Source organism: Rhineura floridana, chromosome 2, assembly GCF_030035675.1.
Source record: "Rhineura floridana isolate rRhiFlo1 chromosome 2, rRhiFlo1.hap2, whole genome shotgun sequence".
Lineage (NCBI taxonomy): Eukaryota > Metazoa > Chordata > Lepidosauria > Squamata > Rhineuridae > Rhineura > Rhineura floridana.
In genome coordinates this window covers 189,962,484-189,987,078 of record NC_084481.1, presented here as the reverse complement: position 1 = coordinate 189,987,078, position 24,595 = coordinate 189,962,484, and the positions used below count along the sequence as shown (strand labels likewise).

The 24,595-nt window shown below is 38.9% G+C and overlaps 1 protein-coding gene and 1 long non-coding RNA gene across 8 annotated transcripts in view; one reads left to right on the top strand and one right to left on the bottom strand.

The window, feature by feature from the left end:
- Positions 1-21,596, bottom strand: part of MIA2 (MIA SH3 domain ER export factor 2) — a 54,653-nt gene extending 33,057 nt beyond the window's left edge. For 2 of the 7 annotated variants that reach the window (XM_061611703.1, XM_061611702.1), the window contains exons 1-7: positions 21,339-21,596; positions 18,983-19,116; positions 16,956-17,042; positions 15,435-16,611; positions 11,383-11,541; positions 10,233-10,418; positions 10,027-10,121 (exon numbers count right to left, since the gene is read on the bottom strand). In XM_061611703.1, the coding sequence (XP_061467687.1) occupies positions 10,027-10,121; positions 10,233-10,418; positions 11,383-11,541; positions 15,435-16,611; positions 16,956-17,042; positions 18,983-19,116; positions 21,339-21,453 (1,953 nt within the window). In that variant the 5' untranslated portion in view covers positions 21,454-21,596. Of the gene's footprint in view, positions 1-2,362; positions 2,600-5,802; positions 5,966-10,026; positions 10,122-10,232; positions 10,419-11,382; positions 11,542-15,434; positions 16,612-16,955; positions 17,043-18,982; positions 19,117-21,338 lie in introns of those variants that run through there. The other 5 variants (XM_061611700.1, XM_061611704.1, XM_061611707.1 and 2 more) reach the window with 5 other exon arrangements.
- LOC133377505 (uncharacterized) lies at positions 1,936-21,746 on the top strand. Its single transcript, XR_009760722.1, has 4 exons — positions 1,936-2,206; positions 18,521-18,574; positions 19,522-19,661; positions 21,605-21,746. It is a non-coding gene; the product is annotated as an uncharacterized LOC133377505 (long non-coding RNA).
- Positions 21,747-24,595: the final 2,849 nt, after the last annotated feature.

Sequence of the window (24,595 nt, the reverse complement as noted above, 5' to 3'; positions counted from 1 at the left end):
TTTCTCAGTCTATTACCTAGACCCTATCCTTCAAATTCCAGAAAGGCTGCCGCTTTAGTCTCTTACAGCAAAAACAAAGAGTCTTGTGGCACCTTAAAGACTAACATTTATTATGGCATAAAGTTTCACATCTCATAAAGTGGATGCTGGTCCATGACAGCTTATGCCAAGTGAAGCAAAAGGGCAGAGGTGCCACTTTTATTTTGACTCTATTCTTCAGCCACTTTATCTTTGGAATCCTTGACTCTTAGCTTTACTATCCCACCCCGTAGGACCTCTTCCACATCCTTAGCTGCCCTGCAAAACTGCCCATCCCTCTAGGCCCTCTACATTTTAAACCCACCCAAATGGGCAATTTCCCCTACTCTCATTTTGATCCTTCATTCATTGGACTGTTCATGAACAATATTTTATGGCCTCACACCAGTTCGGCTAATCAGTATCAGAGGCTTCAGTGCCACACACATACTGCAGAGTAGATCCTTTAATGCTATTCTTCCATCTTTCTATCAACCACACTAGGCTCATGAGCAACCATTGATTCAGAATGGGCTGTTCTTGTACTGAAATTGTAGCCTATTCATTCTCCCACATGAGAAGCAATTTATCAGTTCTCCCTTCTCAATTGGCTGGTGTTACTTCACACCCTAAACCGGTAACAACACTTTATTTATACAAATACTCATACACTGCCCTCTCACAAAACATCAGGGTGTTGTAGAGCAACATAAAAAACTTTAACAGCAATACAAAACAGCCATTAAAATGACTGGCTACTCATTTTTTTAAAAAAACAACAGCATAGGTCTGTCAGCACAAAAATGTCTTCAACATATGCCTGAAAGTCAAAAGCTAGAATGCCTGCCAAATGTCTGCTGGAAGAGTGTTCCACAGTATGGGACCAGCAACACTAAATGCCTGACTTCTGGTTGAGGTCAGATGGGCCTCTATAAGGAGCAACTAACAGTGTTGCTTCTCATGTTACCACTCTGAGAAAACATGGGGATAATTTACACAGCAATTTTTCACATTAAAATATTTCTCTCTCCTCCCACCTCCGCCCCAGTTGATTTTGGTGTAGCATTCAGTCCCTAAAAGTGCCCTGAATCCATTGTGTCCTGGAAAACACAAAAATAAATAAACAGAGAGAAAGCAATTTGTTGTGAAGTTATAGTGTGAAAAATCATGTTTGCCCGAATTACTGTTATGCACACAACATACAGATCCTGATCTTAGAGACATATCAGATCAGTATTTTAGTACTACTAGTAACAATTACTACAACATTATTTTGTGTGCAAGTGCATTGTAATCCTTACCTCTGGGATGGGAAGCATATGGCTCTCCAGATGTTGCTGGGCTACACCTCCTGCAATCATTGACCACACTGGCTGGGCTCATGGTAGCTGGAATCCAACAGCATTTGGAGCACCACAAGTTCCGCATCCCTTCCTTCATCCGTGCAACAAACTTATGAGAAAGGTTAGTCTGAAAGAACTGCCCATCATCACTCAGTTCCACAGCCAAGTAGGATATAGGTCAGCCTCACCATCTCAGAATCAACAGTATGAGCTGATCCACACATGCAGGTCTGGTGTGAAGTCCACACAATATCTGGCATGAATTGCTTCCACTGAAAAGTATGGTATTTGGAGCCATTAGGTAAGTTTGATCTGAAGTGATTGATTTAAATTGGCTGTTTCACAGAGGCAACTCACAGACTAATAAACACACAGGTGAATTCACCATATGTAAGGATAAAGGATGTGTGAGAAAGGGAAGATTCTAAGTCGGAGAGATACCTTGAACTTTACAGCCGATGTTCCAAGCAGGGATCCCACAACTTTAATAGAAACATGACAAATACAAGGCAACTTTTCATAGTATAAGGCTGAAGTGGTAACAGAAAGCTTCACCTTAATGCCTGGCCGTCACAGATCTTAACAGCACAGGAACCTGCCCCCCCAAAGGTAGCAACCCTTAATGGTTGCATTCCTAGCAGCAGCACCACCCACCTACAGCACATGGTCACCTGGGATATTTCATCCGAGCCTGGAGGCTGTTCGCCAACAGTAAAACACCTTGAAGACAAGCCACGGGCTTCACTTAAATCAGAGATTTGCCCTAGAAGCTGTTTTCTAATACCAAGAACACGAATCAATACGAACGTGCCTGTGAACATGTGCAGAAGTACACCGAGAACTGGGTAAGTTCGCTTTATACATTAAGCAGAGGGGGAAAAACAGCATTACGACTAGGAAGAAACGCAGGCTGCACAGCCTCTGGCAAAGGCCGATGATGACTCCACGCCAACATACGGCTCCACAGGTCGTACCCCTTTCCCTCCTTTCACCGCACTCACACTCCGAGCCTTCTCCAAGACCACCGTGTAGTAGAGCTGCGCGCTGTTTCTCCAACCCAGCCTGAAACCTCCACCGACGGCCTCCACGGCGTCCTCCGGGCTGCCCCCAGCAACGGCTACGTTGCTGGCAGCAGCCATCTTACTGCAGCAATTGCGGCTGAGCTCAGGGGGCCCCAGCTGCAGCCGGCAGCGCCGCCCACACCGCCGCTTCCTGTCCTGGACGCCTGCCCAACTAATGGGATGCACCACTGACTGTTTCGGAGAGGGGGAGAGGGAGAAACCATGGCCAGAGGGGAGGGAGAGCGAACGGGCGGCAGAAAGGAAACAGGTTGATCGTACGCTAGTATCGCCGTTAGGCAACGAAAGGAAAAGAAAGAGGTGGGGTGGAGAGGGTAGTACTGTACAGCGGGAGCAGGGAGCTTCGGTAGCACACAGAATCATGGAATAGTAGAGTTGGCAGGGGCCTAGAAGGCCACTGAGTCCAACCCCCTGCTCAATGCAGAAATTCAGATTAAAGCATACCCAACAGGTGGCTATCCAGCTGCCTTTTGAAGGCCTCCAGTGTTGGAGAGCCCACCACCTCCCTAGGTCATTGGTTCCATTGTCATACCACTAAGAGGTTCAGTTAAGAGGTTCAGCCCATATGAAGCTTCCTGTAACTTGAGCACATTATTTTGTGTCCTGCATTCTGGGATGACAGATGCAATTCCAATTGTCCCATTGTAGGGTAATAGTAAGCTTGCACTGCCATGTATTTTTTTTAAAAAGAAACATATCTACCTATGCTTGTTGATTCCATAAAGGAAGCCACAGACCTGAACTTACAAGATCTGAACAGGGTTGTTCATGACATGCTATTGGAGGTCGCTGATTCAAAGGGTCACTGTAAGTCGTAATCGACTTGAAGGCACATAACAACAACAAACCTACATTTGTATGGAACAAAATTAAGTCCCTGCCTCGAGGAACCTACAATCAAACCAAGCACCTGACTTGCACAGAGCAAGCAATCGCAGTGCAGCCATCCTATCTGTTTTTGTTCTGATAAGGACAGTGATGCAGTTAGTTAATTTTAATGCCCTAAACTTAATGATCTTATACCCCCTTCTCTTTGGATTATAAGTGTATTATTTCACATACTTCAAAATGTGGTAACCCAGTCTGCTACACTTGGGGGCACTCCTGGCCATTCTGCGAACTTAGCAGTGCTAAGTGGAGTCCTGGGCTTCTGCCCCAAAGTCCTGCCCTGACAGCACCACTGGACTGGAGTTAAAATTCCTCCACCCCCAACTGTTCCTATTTACCAGGAACAATCCCCGTTTTCTGACAATGATACCTACTAGCTCAATTTCCCTTTTAAAGTCAGTATAACTAGTTTGAAACTTCTGTCTGCTTCTCAGACTTCTGACAAATTATAAATCAGCGTCTTGTTTAAATGCAGATTTGGCAACCATGAATTAGAAGAAGTCAAGCATAACAACCCCCTTATTATGATAACAGGTTTATGACAGCGCATGCAACCGGTGTAACAAGTCCCAGTTCTAAGTCATGTGTCCCAGTGGGAAATTATATTTGAGATCTAGCCTTATTACTTTTTAATTCACCCTGCTGCATTCCAAACACATTGAGGCCACAATCCTACACCACACTGAACTCAGTGGTAACATATGTCTTGAGTAAATGGTTCGACAGGGCAATAAAAACTGAACCCTATGCTCTTTGTTGCACAGACTGAGCACAGAGCAGATGGGGCATACAGCACAGGCTCCAGCTGTAAGCAAGTTGATCCCTGTGTCTTTTGCTATGCTGCTGGGAACTGGCTTCACCACCTGTACTGAGTCAGTCTTCAGCTCTGTGGTGGTATCAAAAAAATTATCTGCTACAAAGGAATATTGTAGAAAGAGGGTACCCTCCCCCAGCAAGCAATAGAAAGTGGAAAGGGAAGGGCAAGGCAGCTGTCAAACAAGCTCTTTCCTTTGTGGTTCCATGTTTTAAAAATTAACACAGTTACATCAGCTGAGAGCATAGCTAAGAGATTTCCTTGTCCATTTAACAGAAATGGGCTGTTGTGGCTACTGTTGTGACACAAGCCTTTGCTTGTGCCGCAACAGCTGTAGCTGGCAGAGGAGAAGTGCCCTTAGGTTTATTAATTAAAGAATCCACTTTCAAGTATTAGGTTTAAAATTGGCATTTAGTCATGGGAACTTTCTTCCATGAGAATGTAAGGGTCTATGATACTCAATCTCACATGAAAAAATATGATCCAGTTGACTTCCCCTTTTGCAAAAGAGATTATCCAGTTTCCTCAACAGGGTGATAGGAGTAGCTATTGACATTGTAAAGAGAAGGAACAGAAAGTTCAGCTTTCCCATTTCCCCATCTTATGTGCAATAGCTAAAGCAGGGAGAGGGAACCTGTGGCCCTCCAGGTATTGCTGACTCCAACTCCCATCTGGCCCAGCCAATAAGGCCAATGGGCAGGAATTATGGGAGTTATAGTTCACTACAGCAATATTCCTATCCTGATCTAAAGCCACTCTGAATGTAGATCACCTTCAGCTCAAACTGAGCACCATGGCCCATAAGGGCTAAAGCTCCAGACCCCTGAATATAGGTCACCTTTTCTGTAAACTTGAAGGGAAATTTTAAGATTGGGAAATTGAGGGAGGGGGTGATAATCAAGTAAGACAATCGGTTGTGAACTTGGGGCTGGGGATAAGGAAGAAAATGCAAGTATCCTACTCTGGAAAACTATATTTATGGCTGGGAATTTTAAACATAATTAGAGAACACATTTTAATTAACTCCAGTGGCATTAAGCACTGGTCTTTCAATCCGGGAAGTGTTAAGTGACACTGCCTTTGAGCATGCACAGGTGCTTCGTCTATTAATAAGGATAAAAATGCATTGTTTGTTGTTAGGAATCCTAGAATACTTGGGATAATGTAGAATACTTGGGATAATGTTCATTGTAGTAATTTGCAGTTCTCATTAGTTTGTGTACAAGGGCAGAAATACTGAGGGCAGGAGAAAACTTTAACCTTTCAGGGGAAATAAATTCAGCTAATAGCTTGTAAAATTGGGGGTGGGGAACAAGGAAGAATAGCTACTCTGGAAAATGTTATGTATGCCTAGAGTTTGAAACAGAAATACAGCATATTTTAATTAATTCTTATAATTTCTTCTGTAGATTCTTATATTAAGTTGGTGTGGGCTATTTGTACCCCTGCATATAAAGAGCTGAAAGTAAACTCACCTGCCAACCCTCACTATTCAAAATGCCAAAAGACAAAAACACAAAGCAAAATATTAAACAGATAGCAGTAAAAGACCCACTAGACTAGAGTGTCTATGTGGCTCTTGAACAGTTTGGCACTCTGCGGATACAACATTCCCTGTCTTTCACTATAGTTAAAGTTTAACTACCTTAAAAACACTTACCTCTTCCTCGGCTCTTTCCGTTTATTATGAACTAAGAATGGTAATTATAGAAAGTTTACTTTTTAAAAAATCTATAAAAAGCATTAAATGAACTCTAGTTTCTTAGTTGTTTATCATGATAGTGAGAACTCCTGTAGCTTTGTTTCCAAATGGAAAAGAAATCCTGCTTTGACATTTATGCATTTAAGAAAAAGGAAGGGGGGTGCAAAAGGGAGGTTTATGACAACCGACTTTCTTACGGTGTAGTATTACAGCAGCCTCTTGTGAAAGACAAGGTTAGTCACAGCAAGTATTTTAAAACGTATTGCCAAACAGATGTTAGGTAGGCACCATTTCTTTAACCAGTATATAAAATAAAACATGGGGACTCCATGACTCAACTGAAAATATCAGATTCACAAACTGCAATAAATGAGACCTGGGCTGGAATGTTAATACATGTATATCCTACTTGCATGGGTTCTTATTTTTTTCTTTTATAATGTAATTGTTTTATTCGGTACCCACCCCATTTTGTTCAAGCAACTTCAGTTATCTAAATATTGATAAATTTACAACATGCAGTCCTAAGCATATGTAAGATGCAAGTTCTGTTGAACTTTGTGGGCTTATTTCCAACTGTACATGTTTAGATTTAGACTGTAAGTCATTTGTTCTTCAGAGCTTTCTATATACCTTTCATCTGTTATTGTTGCATTTTAAGAAAACCTGGATCAGGGTTGGATGGGGAAGCTGTTACAGCTAGAAAGATTTTGGAATTTTGGACTCCATATTTCTGTCAGGCAGTTGTGCATTTTGCTGAGCCTGTTCTGCATTATCACATTTTTTACATTAGTTTACATTTCTTTTCTATCCAAGCTACAAAATATTCTTGTTTCATTTGATTTACACAACAGCTCTGTGAGACAGGTGAGGCTGAGGGATACTGAGTTGCCCAAGGCCACTCTAGTGAGCTTCAGAGGTGAGCGGGGATATCAGCCAGACCTCTTCTATCCAAACCCATCACTCTTGCCTTTAAAAAATAGTAATAACTCTCTGTGTGCTCTTATGAGCTTTTAGGCTTCATATAAGATAACAAATTCCATTTTACCTAGAAAATAAAGGAATGAGCTGAGGAAGGCAAATGCACATATTACTCCCTCATGTCATCTACTGTAAGAGGTTGCCAATGTTTTAGCCAGGTGATCTACACATTAAAAATTACATGTGTTAAAGGCTCAAAACAAAGTTAAAATATGATAGCAACACTAAAAAAGCACTTACTCATACACATGTATGCAAAAATCAAAGGCTTGTGAACTCTTTATATGAGAATTTATATGAGAATTCAGGCTGCTCAACACAATTATTTGGACAGCAAGGCAGCAGTTCCTAGCAGTGGGCCAGCAAAAAACCCACAGCACACTATGAGATAGGGGGCATTCCATTTCCTCTTCTCTGTTTGTCTTGGTTAGAAAGGTAGGCAACCTCAGGCCCAGGGACAAAGTGCAACTCTCTGGGCCTCTCTGTCTGGTGCTTGGAACTCTCTTTAGCCTACATCTGTCACTGGCCCTGCTCCATGCCCTCCTCAAGTGATTTGCCTGGTTGCAATGTGTTTTTGAAGTGTGAGAATGTTTTTGCTTACCTGGATGGGGTGATGTGTTACTATGCGTACTGTAGATGTAAAAACCTTACTACATTTTGTGTGCCCTGAAGGGTAGTTTACTGACACACATGTAGAAATCAAGTCCATCCCTCTGCATCTGGCCCCATCCACTAATGACTTGCAGCTCCTGGAAGAGTCCCTAGAAGGGGATGTGGTCCTTAGACTGAAAGGTTCCTATCCCTGGTCTAGATGGTTGCAGGCTGCTTCCTTCCTCTAGTGCCCCTAGGGAAGAGGAGTAGAGTTTGTACTAATAGCTGCTTTTTGCTAGAGCAAGTAGAGAGGAGAGGAAAGAGCAGAGAAGAGAGAAACCTTTTAATTAAGGCCACATTCATACCATTGTTATTCCACTTTAAACAGTCATGGCTTCCCCCAGATAAACCTGGCAAGGGTTATTTTGAAGGGTGTTGAGAGTTGTTTGGAGACTTCTGTTCTCCTCACAGAGCTAAAATTGCCAGAATGGTTTAACAGTCAGTCACTCTTCCCAGAGAACTCTAAGAACTGTAGCTCTGGGAAGGGAGTCTCCTGACAACTCTCAGCTTCCTTCACAAACTACACTTCCTAGGATTCTCTGGGGGAAGCCATGATTGTTCAAAGCGGAATAAATATCTGGTGTGTGAATGTGGTCTAGGATTGCTTCCAAACTGCAGAGCTTGGAAAAGTTACTTTTTTGAACTACAACTCCCATCAGCCCAATCCAGTGGCCATGCAGGCTGGGGCTGATGGGAGCTGTAGTTTAAAAAAGTAACTTTTCCAAGCTCTGCCAAACTGTCACTATTTAGGATGGATTCAAGTGCATGCTAGCAAAAGATTAAAGCAACAAACCCACTTAATAAAAAAAAAATCAGACTTTTTGCAGTAAGGAAAGTGACAGGAAAATGCACTATAAAATGGAGGGTAACAACTGAGGGGAAATTGTATAACTTCTGTGCAAACAAATCAGGATGAATGCTAAATAAACAGCTGATGTCGTATAACATCCATGCAAATAAATCTAAATGAATGCTCAAAAACAGTGGACATCATATGATCTCTACATCATATGATCTCTATGCAAACAGCATAAATGCTCAATAAACAGGTTGTCTGGAATCAACCTAAGTTAGGCATAAGCTTTATGGTGCTGCTGTAAGAACTGAAAAGGAGCTGGAGAAGACCACAGCTGGTATTTCTCCTTTCCCTTTGAGCTCCAAATAAAAATGGAGAATACTGAGGTGCTGAGAAAATAATCTTAGATGGACAAATTCTGGCACTACTGATCCTGCCCAATTATTGTCTGTATAATTGCACAGCACACTGAAACACCTTTAATAATGGAATAAAAGGAACTACAACCATAATGATGTAACTTTCTAAACAAAGTTTACAGTCGGAACACAGGTGGGAAAGTGGATCAAGCCAGCAAGACAGATTTTTATTTCTATTACCCTCAGCAGGACAAGTTTGACAGATGGATAGGGCCAGCCGTCTGCTAATAACCTGGTGTCACAATAGCATAATGTGACCCATTTTTTCCTGCATGGATAATCAGCTCATCATCAGGAGTCGCAAAGCATCACATGCATGGGAAGTGTTATGGGAATTATTATCTTGTATTGTATATCATATTAGTCTCATGAAGAAAGCTATAACATAAAAAATATAACTTACAGTGGTCTCTCAGCCCCAGATGTGATAGGTGTGTGCATCCAGCAAACCTGACTCTGTCATCCATCTTGCCCCTTCCCCCATTCTCCAGGCACAGGTAGACTGTCAGCTTTTTAGTTTTAGAAGCACTAAATTTCCCCCTTAATTGCTATTAATAATTTTCAAAAGGGTTTCTGAAAGTTCAAAGCTACTTTGAGAATGGTGGACATTTCTTAGTGATATCACAAGAGACAGTCAATTAGTACTATGCTTTTAGTATAGAACTTTTCTTCTGCCTTGCTACTTCACCCCAAGCTTGATTGTTAAGGAGAAAGGTACATCTGGACTGAATGCACTGAGAGTGCTTTTAAACTGCCCATTCTGAACGCAATCAGGCCAAATTTAAAAGTGCCTAAACCCGATTGTTTTTAGAAAGAGTGTGTGAACTGAAGCAAGGGCTTAATTACCCACTTGAAGCAAGTGGAGTTCAAAAATTATTAAACTTTAGATCAGAGCTTGGAAAAGTTACTTTTTTGAACTACAACTCCCATCAGCCCAATCCAGTGGCCATGCTGCCTGGGGCTGATGGGAGTTGTAATTCAAAAAAGTAACTTTTCCAAGCTCTGCTTTAGATCAGGAATGGAGATCCTGTGGTCCTCCAGATATTGTTGAAGTCCAACTCCCATCATCCATGACCATTGGCTGGGGCTGATGGGAGACCAACATATGGAAGGCCACAAGTTCTCCATCCTTGCTTTTGCTCATGCCCAGTGAATTTCGAAAACTATAAGGAAGGAGTACATCTAGAAAATGCAAACTTAAAATGCATTTTGTGCAAAGCCTTAATTGTCAAAGAAAGGTAGCTGAAAATGTTTTCAAACCCGTGACTAATGTATTCTGATTATTATCTTGATAAAGCTCTACTTGTGGTAGAAAACCAAAGTAAGGAAGCATACCTTTTTACTAGCAGAAGTCATCACAGAAAATACAGATGTTATAAGGGCACAGAAGTCATTCAAATGCAGGGTTATCTGAAACAGCCTTTCTCTTTCTGTTTCATATAAAAATGGAGGAAGAATTAGTATTACAATGTATCTTATTTACAGATTAATTCATGCTTTAAATATATAACCATAGTTTTTAGATTTGACATATCACTTACCATTACTGATAGTATAGGTTTGAGTCACCTGATTGTTTCCTGGTAATGTTTCTTTCAAATCCCTTTTTTGTTGCCCCTTTTTTGCTGAAGCATACATTGTCTTCTCAGAATTTATTAGAGGCATATTATTTGCTTCTGAATGTTGGCCACCATTAGGTTCCTTATCCAAATTCAAATGATGTTTTTCTTTAAATAAAGACAATAAATAAATAAATTTAGGAGCCTCACCAGGTAATTTTCCATTATTAGTTATTCCTACAAATAATTGCAAAGCGATATCATGTGTTTTCTGCCTGTGAGCTAGCATCACTATCCATATCTCTGAATGCCCTTCCCATTATTAAAGTTCTCCTGATTTACAATTTCCCAACTTACAATTCACAATATAGTTTTAAACAAGGAAATGCTAAATGTTACTTTTAAAACCAGGAAATATACCACGAGGGCCAAGCATGGTTAATAAGCAAGGAAGCTATGACAGGGCAAGAAGGCTTCCTTCAGAAAACGAAAGTCTTGTCTGAATAAGGAGAACAAAAAGGAGCACAAATTTTGGTAATGCAAGCAGATAATAAGGGAAGCAAAGGAAAAAGAATTCAGTGGCCACATTCCTAAAATCTTTAAGGCCAACAATTAAAAATTATTTAAATGTGTTAGAAGCAGGAAACTGGCTAGGGAGGCAGTTCATACATGCATGCTTAAAATAATTTGAACTGCATTACTTCTGGAAGCCCTTTTATCTTCAATTTATTACCGTGACAAGGAATATGTTACATTTCAAATTCCCAAACTGATTATGAAGATTTCAATATGGCATTTCCTTCTAATATTATAGTGCAATGGATTAAAATACAGATGAGTAAGCAATAAGAAAGCCTTTGGTTGATTCTACTTTATTTATTCTACTGATAGAAAAATAATTCTCCATTCATATTTTCTGTTCTACATCATATTGCCTGCAACCTGGATATAACACAGTGAAACTGGAAATTATCCTGCTGTTGTATAACCTTATAAGTGGTATCAGCTTCTATTTTTCATTTTACACTGAAGAATTGCAGCATCTCATCTGTCAGACATTTTGCCTTAAAAATAAAAAGCAAAGTATTTTCTTGCATTGTTAATTGTTTTTATCAAAATAGTGCTCTAGTACCTGCTTTTTGGATTTCACATTTATTTCTGATGTCCAGCACAAGTCTGTGTAGTTTTGGAAGTAAATTAACTTTCTCCTTCAAACACTTCTCATGCACAATGTTTAATTTAGTTTCATGTTCCACCAAAGCGGTCACTTGCTTGCTTTCCCTGCAAATATCTTCACATGGAAAAGTGGTGATGTCACAATGAAGTTTTTCAAACTCCTGCTCCAATAGTTGCAGCTTGTGTGTTTCACATGTATTTGCTTGAAGTATCCTTTTAGATTCCTCAACTAACTGGGGAAAAAGTTCCTGTAATCCCCTGAAGGAACTTGCTTCTTTCAGGACCAATTCTGTATCAGTTGTTAATTTACCATTTCAAACAGTTTCCTGGAAAGCAGACTGTGTCTTCTGAATTACAGGCCTGTCATATTTTTCATTTACATTTTTTGAATCTACAGTAATAGATTTTTCCTGGGTGCTGCCGGATATTTTTCCTGAGCCCTGAGACCCCTGTTCCATCATTTTTAACTTATCTAAATAACTGATAGCTTTTGTGTTCTGAACTTCACCTTTGTCTTGTTCAAAGTCTCTTCCCACTATGCCAGCCTCCTGCCTCTCTGTCTTAATATGAGCATCAATAATATTTTGACTGTCTTTATCTTTTTTAGAGTCTTCAAATTGCTTATTTTGAAATTGCTCACCAATAAACCATGATGTTTCCCCAAAAATATTACAACACCACTTTCCCCTGTCTTGTCATTTCTGCAATCTATGCTGTTGTGCTTTAGTTTTTTCTTACCTCCCATATCTGTTTTGCCTTTTTCTTGGCTATCTCTTACATAGCCAGAATAAGCTATTTTTTCTACATGGTTTAGATTTTTAGGAAAAAGATAAGCTACGTCTTGTGCAAATGTTTCACCATCAATCTCTATAGCTAAATAGTGTGTGTCCAAGGCATCTTTAGCATGTGGATGGATAGGGTCTATATGATGATCTAAAGGCTCATGATGATGGGGAATATCATGTGAGAAATGTTTGCTAGGTTTAGTATTATGAGTTATATCAGATGTCTCACTTTGCACTTCTAAGTGTAGGGTTGGATTTTCACGGACGCTACTTGTTTCAACTATGCCATGTTGTTTCTGAAGCACACCAGTTGTCACTAAACCAGATTTCATGCCAGATAACTTTGGAGTTATGTCTGCTATTTGTTGCTGATACTCAGATCTACTTTCTTCAGTATTTTCAGTGCCATCCATTTGTTTAAGTTGAGCTGAGATTCTAATCTTCTCCACTTCTAAATCTGCAGTCAAATAGTTTTTCATATCATGTACGTTCTGATTTATACACTTTTCATCAGGCCCTAAACTCATAATATTGCTACTCTTGCAGTCATGGTGGGAAGATGAGACTTGTTCACCTTTTAACTCTTCTCTATCTTCCGTCTGATGTGTCAGGCTTACGGGTATTTGAGGTAAATGCATACTTTTCTTAGAAAAAGTATCAGAGCTAGGATAAGGCAACATAATTTGTTCTTGCTGGTCATGACCATAAATAAACTTTACTATTAATGAAGAATCACTAACTTGAGCATTATCAATATGTTTTTCTGTTGGTTTTGAGCTGTGTTCCTCTTCAACACTTTTTTCACCTATCTGCACTTGTGGATCATTAAAGTCTTTCATTTGCACCCTGTAGGTGTCAAAATCATAACTAAGTATCTGGCTGGTATGCCCAGAAATCTTTTCACTTTGAAACATTTCCTGAGACAGCTCTTGATTATTTAATATAGACTGCTCATCATGTCCTCGTTCGCCTTCAGTAAGTTCTGAAATATGTAGTGAAAAATGCATTCGTTCCTTTGCTCTTCTTTGAGAAAACTGATACTTGCCTTCCATAGTGACAACACTTTTGTTCAGCTCATCTTTAGCACTAGAATTTATAGGAAAATAATATTTGATGGCTTTGGGGGACACACTTTCTATATTTTTAACATCAGCAAGTTCCTTTTCATCATACAAATCCATAACATTTTCTTGTACATTGTTGCTTGTATGCTTTTCTGAATGAAAAGAAGACAATGGATCTGCAACCTGAACTCTTTTCATAACATCAGCATAATCTACGACAGGTGTATGACTGCTCCCATCCAAAACTTTTGAGACTAAAAAATTATTTTCATTAACTCTGTGTTTGCTACATCTGGAATCTTTCTTAATAGTCTTGTACTGTTGGGATGATCTTTGTACACTATATTTTAATTCTGGTACTACGTGTTGCGATAAAAATGGTTTGCTATCTTTTGTATTAGTAAATTCTTCACTGTCTTCAGTGATTTTTTCCTTGACATTTTGATTGCTGAATAAGGAATCTATTATGTGCTTAGACAAATATTCTTCAAATGAAGCAGGAGATGTATATTGTAATAATAGAGCATCTTTGATTACATTTCCACTACCCCCATTGTCATGCTTTGCTAATGAAGATAACAAAATATATTTGTGGGGAAAATCTTCCAGCACAAATAATTCCTTCTTCTTTTCCTGATATGATTGTTTTTTCTCTTTTTTGTTTTTTGGTAATAATTCAATACTACTTTTGGAATGGCTATTTTCATCCTTGGAGCTCATATAATTGTTATTTTTGGCTGCAGAGCTCTGAAAGCTAAGCAGATGTTTATAGTGGCTAAAAGAGAAGATAGACTGAGGCTCTTCAAGTCGGCTGGGCTTTCCTTCCAAGTTAGTTGCATCCACTAAGTCTCTAACTTGAGAGGAGCTGGAAGAACATGAGAACTGTGCTGTATTTTCAGCATTTTGAGAAATGGCTTCTTCCTCTTTTTTATTATTCAAAATATTTGTTTTAACATCTTCAGTGTCACTGGAGAAACATTTATTAAAATCTGCTTGGTAATTGTTACCACCTGACTTCTTAGTCATCTCTTTCATTTCATTGCTTTCCATTACATGGAATTTTTCTGATAAAGATTGTTCCCTGCCCTCTAGTGTAACTGATCTATCTTCATCTGATACATCAAGAAGTATCTCATCTGCACCTGGAATGCTCTTTGATTGTGAAAAATTATCTGAATGTTCTTTCAGCTCCTTGAACAAGATATTTTCATGCATTACCAGACTACTTTCATCTTCATCTTCATCTTCCATTCTACTAATTGTCTTCCCTGTTGATATCCTCTCTAAGTAACTTTCAGAGGCCTGCAAAAATGAATTCTTTACTTGATCAGTCTTATCTAGGCTGACTGCTTTCCCATCATGCAGGTCTTCTTTAATTACAGCAGATTTTTCACAGGAACATGCGTCTTCACTAATATAATTATGTTGCTTTTCTGAATCAGCTAGATTTTGTAGCTGTAAAGAAGATAGTTGTTTGGTCTCTAGGATATGAACATCATTCTTATGTTCTATATTGGTATGACTCTGTGTTTCCAAGCTATCATAACTATGGTCCTCTGGTTTTCCAAACTTCATGTTTTCTGTATGGGAGACTCTGTGTTCTAATTCAGATTTTACTGATGGAGCGTGTGGTGCATTATCTTTTGCTAATTTACCATCCTGTGTTTTATCTCTGCTTTTTTCATTACTTTTTGCTGCTAAAGAAGATAGCAGAATGTTTCCCTGAGAAGTATCATCTCTGTTCTCTGACACCTTTTCAATAACATTCTGATTTTCTTGTAATTGTTCTTTACTTTCTTTAACTACATGTAATATTTCCTCACCTTTTTTAGATTGGGTTCTTTCAATAGATTTTAGATTTTTATGTGCATGTTGTATATTCTTGTTTCCTTTAGATATAAAACCCTGAACATTCAGTACATTTGTAAAATAACTAATAGAGAAGAAAGATTCCTTTTTTTCAGGACCTTCATGGTTATCCTCCCTTGCAGTAAGGACATCTATTGGATCCAAACCTTCTCTTATACTGTAAGAAGATGGGAACTGATCTACAACTGATTCATGTGGGCTCTCAACAGCTACAGACTCATGCCCTGGCTGATTATCTGATATAACCTTATTGAAATCAATTAAGCTACTATACACGCTTTCATACCAACCTGACTTTGGTTCATTTGTTCTTTCTGACTCCTTTGTTATAGCTTTAATGTTTTCCATAACTTGACTGTCTGATATTGAATCCTGTTCTGGATAGGGATAAAGTAGGTTGTCAATATGCTCAGTAGAAAAAAATGAAGCTGCTGCATCCTTGAAATCTGTATGCTCTTTTGCTAACTGCATCTCAGAATGTTTTTTTTTAACATCTATGCCTAGGTCTTCCTGAACACATTTTTCTTTGTCTTGTTCTTCATAGGGCATTAGTTTGACTGCTTCCTTTCTCAAGCCTTCATCTGTTAAGCTTGACTGTGCACTTGGAGGTGGTTGTTCTTCATTTTGATCTGCTGCTTCTCCACCTGCAAACATTTGTTTGGCTATGTTTTCTTTAGCATAACTGAAAGGTAAAACATCACTTAACTCCAGATAAAACCAACTTGATTTAGACTGGTCAGAATTGCTATGTTCTTCTTTTCTTGTTTCTGATGCTATAGAACTACCATGGGGGCCAGAACTACCAGCATTCCCAGCAATGGTGGAGCTGTCATGGATTTCTGGATCATTTTCTTTGTACAGCAAATCAAGTCCTGATTTTTCACTTCCAAAAGGCAGCAAATCTGTGAAAGTACTTTTAAACCAGCTAGCGCTCCTTGGCTCTGTTTCACCCTCTTCATGTAATGTTTTTAAGTCACTGTCATCAGTTATTGCTATTTTTCTGCGACTGAACGTAATTTCTTCTGTTGTCTGTGAGAGTTTTCTGACAGCTTCTTCATTTTCTTTACTTCCCAGACCAAGCCAATCAGCAAAACCAGACATAGTCCAGGTAGACTGAGTTGGGACTACTTTCAGAGTCTGACTAACTTGGTCTCCTTGCTGAATAGTCTCATCTTGTCTAGTTTTGCTGTTTCTGAGTTCTGAATCACCATGACTTGTAGTTTCTTGAGTATGGAGCTCTTTGGATTTGTTGTCAAATTCATAATTTTCAGAAGATGTCTCTTCATACTCCTTTGGGGAAGAAATACCTGCACGTGTCAGGACCTCATCTTCAGACATTTTAAACTCAGATTCTTCTTCATTTGAGTAAAGAGGTATATATTCATTTTCTTTGTCATTATGATTCAATATGCTATCTTCATTTTCAAAAACATATTCTTCTCCATCAAGACAAAGGAAATCAGTTTCCTAAAAATAAGAACATAGGTGAAGTTAGTGTACACTGCTCATTTAATATTTATAGACAGTGCAGTGAATAATCTCCTTTCCTACTTCTCTATGACTTCTTAACAGCAGAGATATTTTACTTTCCTTAGCCTAGACTGTTAGTGCAAGGCAGGCATGAAAGGTGAGGCCAGGAATGCCCACATTGTGCTCAGGGAAGGAGGGTGCTAACTTCCCTCAGACCTAGAATTCATAACCCGAAAAACAGAAGGAGAAATAAGAACAAAACAAATAAACCCTTGGTTTTCCTTTATTGATGGAACCCACAAAGAACCAAAGATGTCCCCTGTGATATCACCTTAATTTACCTTAGTTGGCACTTCTACTTCTTTTGTAATAAAAATGTCTTCAATCTGGACAGCATCCATTGGGAAATATCCAAATTCTGTACCTTTCTATAAAAATGGAACATTTAACTTTTTATTATATAAAAACATTGTATTTTTGCACTTAACATTGTTATACGACAAATACTGTAAACTAAGAGACGAACCTCTGCACTTGTTTCAGTTACATCTGGATAATAAAAACTCGAATATACCCTCAGAAAATTTTGTCTCCCAGTTCATAAAAGTACAGATACAATTAAAAATTCTGCTACTTTGCACATTATTAAAACTACTCCTGTGTGTTACAATAACCAGCCATTAACTACTATATGAGCAGTACTGTACACGATAATGGCCTTATCCTGCTCCCCAATGGCTCTAACAGATGTTCCAATTAATATATTTGGAAATAGGGAATTAGGGATGTCAGAGAATTCTAACTAAGATGTGAGCAGAAATTGCTTATTTGTCCCATGTCCAGAACAGAAATAAATCCAGCAAATATGTTTGGTATTCCTTGTTGTTGCTTTTAGTCTGCAAATGATACGTACCTGAATTTGCATTGCGTTTCCTTTGCAGTTAACAGAATAATGTAATGACAATGTTATGTAAGTTCCATAATTAACCACAGTAGACAGCGAGATGAATAATGTAGTTTTTGGTGGAAGACAAACTGCAGCAGAATGGAGACAGTGCTACATATGACTAATACAGAGCAGAATGGGAAATTATGCCTTCTTACATCCTTAATATGACCTAGTGGTATGGCCAATAAAAAGGCATAGAAATGTACTAGTTTACATAGACCAAAGTAATGTGATATTGCGTACCTATTTTTAATATTAAATTACATATCTGAGGTGGGATGTTACAAGAAATGTTTCATGTAAAGTGATTTATAAATGGAAGAAAGAAAGAAAGAAAGAAAGAAAAAGAAAAAGAAAGAAAGAGCAGGCTGTACTGTACAACATATTCTAATTCACATACAGCCTTTCCTAATGGAAACAAATACTTTATCCAAACTGTAGGAACCATCATTACTCATAATCATCTAAGTTAAAAAGACTCTGTTTTGTGTTATTTGAAGCAAATGCTAAACAAGGCATTATTTAATGTTATATATAAAAAGCTGACATTAAATGACATCTAAGTGCATAGAGATACAAGTCTGCATTTTTGAGGCAGATAACATAAGATGTATGTTAATTTTAGTAGTTCCTATGGACACATAGTAGAATCTCAGGAATCCCACTTGTAGTACAATCCTACACATAAGCAAGTGTTACTATGTTCAGTAGGACTTACACTCTTACATGAGAGTAACAGATTGCAGCTTTAATAAAAATGATTTTAAAAATCTTGATATGTTATACCAAATGTGTTAAAAGAATAAATAATAAACAAAGCATTGGGGTTTCTTAAATATTCTGTTTCAGCTCTTGTGAGTTGGACTGCAACCTAAGGAGATCCTTTAAGCATGTGTTAGGGTTTGTATAAACGTAATAGAGGGTTTTTTTTTAAATTATCTGCCCTCTCCTCAACAGAAACTTGTTTTGCTGCACTAAAGAAGCAAAAGGGGGTAACGCACATGGATCTTGGTAAGTTTGATCTCTGGATTGTAGCAGTCAAGTCTACATTGTAATATTTTTCAAGCACTGCATTTTTATTTTATATTAATGGACAGTGTTGTGGAATAAGGTTCTTGAAGAAAAAGCAGAACTTAACCAGCAACTAAATTGTGCTGAATTTTCTATCAATGAAACTGACAGAATAATAATAAATTACTTCTGAAAGACTTGTGAAATGTAGCTGGCTAGCATTTCATAAGTATTTCAGAATATTTAAGGAAAAGTGTCTAGCCCAATAATACTTACAAACCATAACCATTTGTTGATATAAGTGAATTCTGATTGCATAATTATTTTGTCAAGTCATTTTGAAACTTTTTAAGTGTATAAAGCGACTGATAAAACAACAATAATATTGTTGTCTTTTGAAATACTTACACTTCCTGCCCACAAATCTTCCCTTTTCCTGGAGAGTTTGAAGTATACCATTATCTCTTCCCCAGTTTTGAAGTTGAGATAGCGGCAGTCAGGCCCTGTATAGTCTTTAATGGCTAGCACTCTGCTCATTGAAGCTAGGTATATGTAAAAAACAGAGGTAATATTTGTAGAGTTTTTGATATTAATTGGATTATACAGAACAAAGTTAAGCAAATGCAGAACCATGGATTTATCTAGACAGTTAGTGAACATGTACTCCAACCATTGTACAACAGTCTCCTAAGTACCAATTCAAATATAGAAGTCAGTGTCAAGTTCACAAATAATGGACTGAGAGGGGAGACAGCATTGCTATGGGATGAGAGAGTACTGTTTTCTTCTTCTTCTTTGTATCACCTCCCACATACCACAACAGGAGATTTGCACTCCTGTGCTGGTGAGGGAGAGCACATACATTTAAGCCCATATCTACACAAACACTAAATCTTAAATGTATTTATAAACTAAGATGTGGTTTAAACATGACTGTTCCTGTACAGGCTTCAGTGTGTTTGGGTGTCACATATAAACTGAGTTGCTGGTACCTGCTAGGGATGCATGGCCTAGAAGGATGTCACTCAAGTGTGCTAATGTTGCATGCACCAGCAACATGATGTCAAGCATGTAGAACTCCACAAGGGTAAGTATTGTATCCAAGTAAGTCATACTCTGTGCTTGAGTAGACCCACTAAAATCAATAGACATTACTAACTTAAGTGTATTCATTTCAATGGGTCTATTGATTCCAAATGGTATTATGTGGTTGGATACATCCTAAGATATATATCAGCACCAGGTTAATACTTCATTATTTATTTATAAAAGTATATACTGTATATACTGGCCTCTCTAAAACATCTGGGCAATATACAGTAATATATATATATATATATTAAAGCAATACAAAAGAATAATTAAATGACTGGCTACTCAGAAAACATTTTAAACAGCTGCATAGACCTGTTAGCACAAAAACGTCTTCAAGAGGTGTCTAAAAGTCAAAAGTGCGATTGTCTGCCAAATCTCTGCTGGAAGAGTATTACTTAGCATGGGACTGGTGACACTAAATGCCTGACTTCTGGTTGAGGCAGACCAGTCGGGCCTCTGTAACTCGGAGGACAACTGTGTTCCTTTGAATGATCTCTGATCTTACTGAAATGATTTATGTAAATACAAGAAGAAGAAGCTTAGACATAGACAGCATCTCAACAATGGTGTCCAAGGACAGGAATGTGACAAGTTGTAAGAGTGCCTCTATTTTCATCAGTGAAATGTTGTGTGTCCTTGCTTAAATGCTATATTTATTTATTGTTTATGGCTCTCGTATTTTTGCTCTTCTCTCCAGTCTCCTTTGTTGCTTTCCTTTCCCTGCTATTTCCTTTTGCCAACTCAGGCGCCATCTCAGCTGCCCCTTTCCTGGTTTTCAAAGTCACCTCTTTTCTGCCTCCCTTTCTGCACCTCCTATGACTTCTGTGTCACCCCAAACCACTTTATTCCCTTTCTGTTCTTATCTCTGGTTCCCTTGATATCTTTATGTCATGTAATACATAGTCAGGGTCACTGTAATAGACAAGTCATACACATACTTGCACACAAACGCAGACTACCACAAGCTACACCAGTGATCTCTCCTATTGATGGGAATTTCACTAGTGTCTAAACAGGCAGCACAATCCTATGCATTTTCCTCAGAAGTAAGCCCCATTGTATTCAATGATGCTTACTCCTAAGGTAAGTATGTATAGAACTGCAGCCTTAGCTGCACTCTTAAGCACACTTACTTGGGAGTAAGACCCACTGATTAACTTGCTTCTGAATAACCACACAAAGGACTCTGCTACATAGACAAGGTATAAAAGCAAGAATGTTAGAGAAGGAACCATGAAAGAAAGGCAGCTAAATAGGTCCTAACATGTGGAGCATATTTAGCAGACAAAACACCAGTAATTTGCATATACAATTATAACATAAATACTGTAACTATGAATCAGGTTCTGTTGGAAGGTAAGAGATTTTGAATAAATGCAGGGATGAATCTGAGAAAAATTAGTCCGAAGCTTTGAAAACAAGCTTTTCTACTGAACTTTGCCCTTTCGCATGTGCTACACCACAGTCCCACCAAATGGCTGCCCAGAAATAATTTATCTGTTATTGAAAATGTACAGGTTATTCTCTCATAAAGCTAATATTTTGACATTTCTTAAGGTGTATATTGTATTTTCAAAATAATTTTCTGCTGTACCTTGCTTTCCAGATTTTAATGATACTTAAATTAGTTTCAAAGAGGCTTACTTAAAGCAAAGACCTTTGTACTTACTTTCGCATTCTGGGTCACCACACTTTTTCTGGTCTGACAACAGCTTTTTGCTCTTGGTGCTTGTTAACAACGAAAAGATTAAAAGCAAAATTCTGATGTCTGAAATTGGCAGCATCCTAAATAATTTTTAAAAAGTTAATCCTGAAAGAACACAAAAGAAAAAAATGATTGTGTCTTGGCAATGGAAGAGGCCTCTATTATTTATCCAATTTAGTTAATAGATATTTTTATACATCTTTGTGATTCTGTTTTCTTTCTCGCTTCAGACTCTGCTTGCAAAAATGCCCTTTCAACTATCTGCCTAGTCAACTGTCCTGATTACAAGGCTTAATGATTAACTGCATTTGATAACACAGACTACTATTTTGAAATAAAAAAAGTGATTTCAATCAAACTACAGAATACAGATATACCAATAAACACATTTGTATTTGCACTTAAGTTATTGGTGTGTTTACTAGATTTAATGTAGAGAAAAATGGTAATTAACAGGAAACACTGAAGGTAATTCCCAAATCCATATTAGGGCAATGCATTTATCAGGCAACCAAAATATCACAAAATAGGGTGTAAGCTTTTGAGTTCTCCAGAACTCTTCATCAGGCTAGATGGTAAACAGAGCAATGGGGGGGGGGAGGAGAAGAAAAACATTTGTATTTGGCTGATGTTGAAGCCATGGAGTCTGCATTTGGTCACAGCCTTAACATGGAGTGGGGGAGGAATAGCAGATATTCAAATTATCTCTTGGTGGCTTTTGATACCATTAACCATGGTATCCTCCTCCAGCAGTTTTGCAGGTTGAAAGCAGGAGGCATGATTATATGTTGGTTGCATTCCTACCTGCAGGGCCTTTTCCGAAGAGCAGAACTAAGGAACTACTGTTTGGCCCCATGATAATTGTGCTGCAGAGTCCTGAAGGGTTCCATCTTGTCCTCTATGCTGTTTAACATCCATATGAAGCCACTTAGAGAAGTCATCTTGGGCACAGAGTCATCATGCTGATGACACCCAGCTCTGATTCTCCATACCATCTGAATAAGAGATGGCGGCACATGTACCAGATTGGGGCTTGGAGGCTGTAAAGGACCAGATGAGGGTCCATAAACTGAAAATTAATCCTAGAATGACAGAGACACTGCTGGTGGATGGTGTCCTTGTCTATGAGAGAGGGAGATTACCTGTTCTGAATGGAGTTATGCTTCCCCTGAAGGAGCAGATTTGTAGTCTGGGGTACTGCTAGATTCAGCACTATCACTGGATGCACAGCGGCCAGGCAGGCCTATGTCGACCCTTGACTGGTTTACCAGCTACAGACTAGGATAACCTTGCCATAGTGGTCCATGCTCTGGTAACTTTGAGATTAGACTGCTGTAATATGCTCTGCATGGAGCTGCCCTTGAAGACTGTCTGGCAGCTGCAACTAGTGCGGAATGCGGCCACTAGAGTACTGAGTGGTAGATCCTACCAGAATCATATAACAGCAATTATGTGAGAGCTGCACTGTGTGCTCCTGGGTTCAATTAAAGGTTTTGATACTGACATATAAAGCCCGAAATTACTTGGGACTCAAATACTTGAAGGAGTGCCTCTCCTGATACCTGCCATTGCAACGGCAAAGAACTTGCTGAGGGGCCCCTGCTGAGAGAAACGCTTGGTGCAGTGACTTGTGGAGGACTTTGTCAGTGGTGGTGCCCAGCTATGGAATATCCACCCCCAGGAACTTCAGCTTGCCTTCTCATTTGCTGCAGTCTGCAGAATTATCTCCTTGGGCTAGCATTTGGAAGTAACTGAATTGGTCACGCTCTGATGTATTATTACTGCTGCTTTAAAGTTTGCTCTGAGTATGGTTCTATGTATTGTAATAAACTGATTTTATTGTGTTTTTATTATTATAGTTGATTGTATTTTCTTTGTGTCCCCAGCATTTGCTATTGTACATCACCCTGAGATCACTTTGATGAAGAGCCATGAATACATTTAACAAATAAACGAACAAACAATGGCAGGTCCACCCTTAATTTCACCATATAAATCAAGGATGGAGAATCTATGGCCCTCAAATATTGATGGAATACAACTCCCATCATCCCCAGCCATTAGAAATGTCAGCTGAGGCTGATGGTGACTGGAGTCAATAACATCTGGAGGGCCACAGGTCCTCCAGATATAATTATCTGTTTTACAAGGGTTAGATTATCTGTTTTCCATGGGCTGTAGCAGGCTTGTGCGATACTGGACATGGAAAAATGAGTTGTACAAATTTCTCCCTTTTGTATCACATCCATCTTTCAAGGAGCTCACAGTGGTATACATGGAATTTATCTAATTTTATCATCACAATAATCCAGTAAAGTAAGTTAGGTAACTTGGCTTGGGTCACCCAGTGATCTCTGTGACTAAATAGTGATTTGAACCCAGATATCCTTGATCCATGCATGGGTTGATTCCATAAAGGAAGACACAGACCTGAACTTACACAATCTGAACAGGGTGGTTTATAACAGACGCTGTTGGAGGACACATTCATAGAGTTGCCTTGAGTCAAAATCGACTTGAATGCACATAACATATCCTTGATCCAAGTCTATCAGTCTATCCAGTTGTTATTTCCTCTTGTACAGCCATACCTTATACATTTTCACTTGGAAGTTAGCCTGTATCTAGTGGGGCTTACTGCTAGGTTAAGCATGCATCCGATTGCATCTTCAGTATGGTATGTGTCAGCTCACTTGCTGTGTTTTTCCAGCCAGCTCTGCTTCTTAAACTTCACTCTCATTGGTTGCCTGTCTTCTAGTCTTCTCACTTCAACTGCCTTTTTCCAACTCCTCTTCATCCAAGGTTCCTTTCCCCTCCCATTCAAACTTACCCTCTCATTAGTCAACCCAAAAGTTACAGATGATTATCCCACAATTAGGCATTGCACAAGAACCAGAAAAAAGTAAAATGATGCTTGCTCTGGCTACTACCTTGTCAACTGAGGTTCAGTTTGTTATCCCATATAATTCTTTAATATCTCTCAAAACTGCTGTTGTCTACAGTAGGGCCCCGCTTTACGGCATTCCGCTTTATGGCACTTCGTTCATGAGGCGGTTTTCAATTAGGGAAAGGCCCTGCTCTTACAGCGCTTGTTCCACTAATACGGTGGGTTTTTTCCATCACGCACCATTTTGACGTCATTTTTGCGCGATGCGGCCCATTGGGGCCACACTTTACGGCAATTTCCGCTTTAACACTGAATTTTAAAATAACTCTGTGTT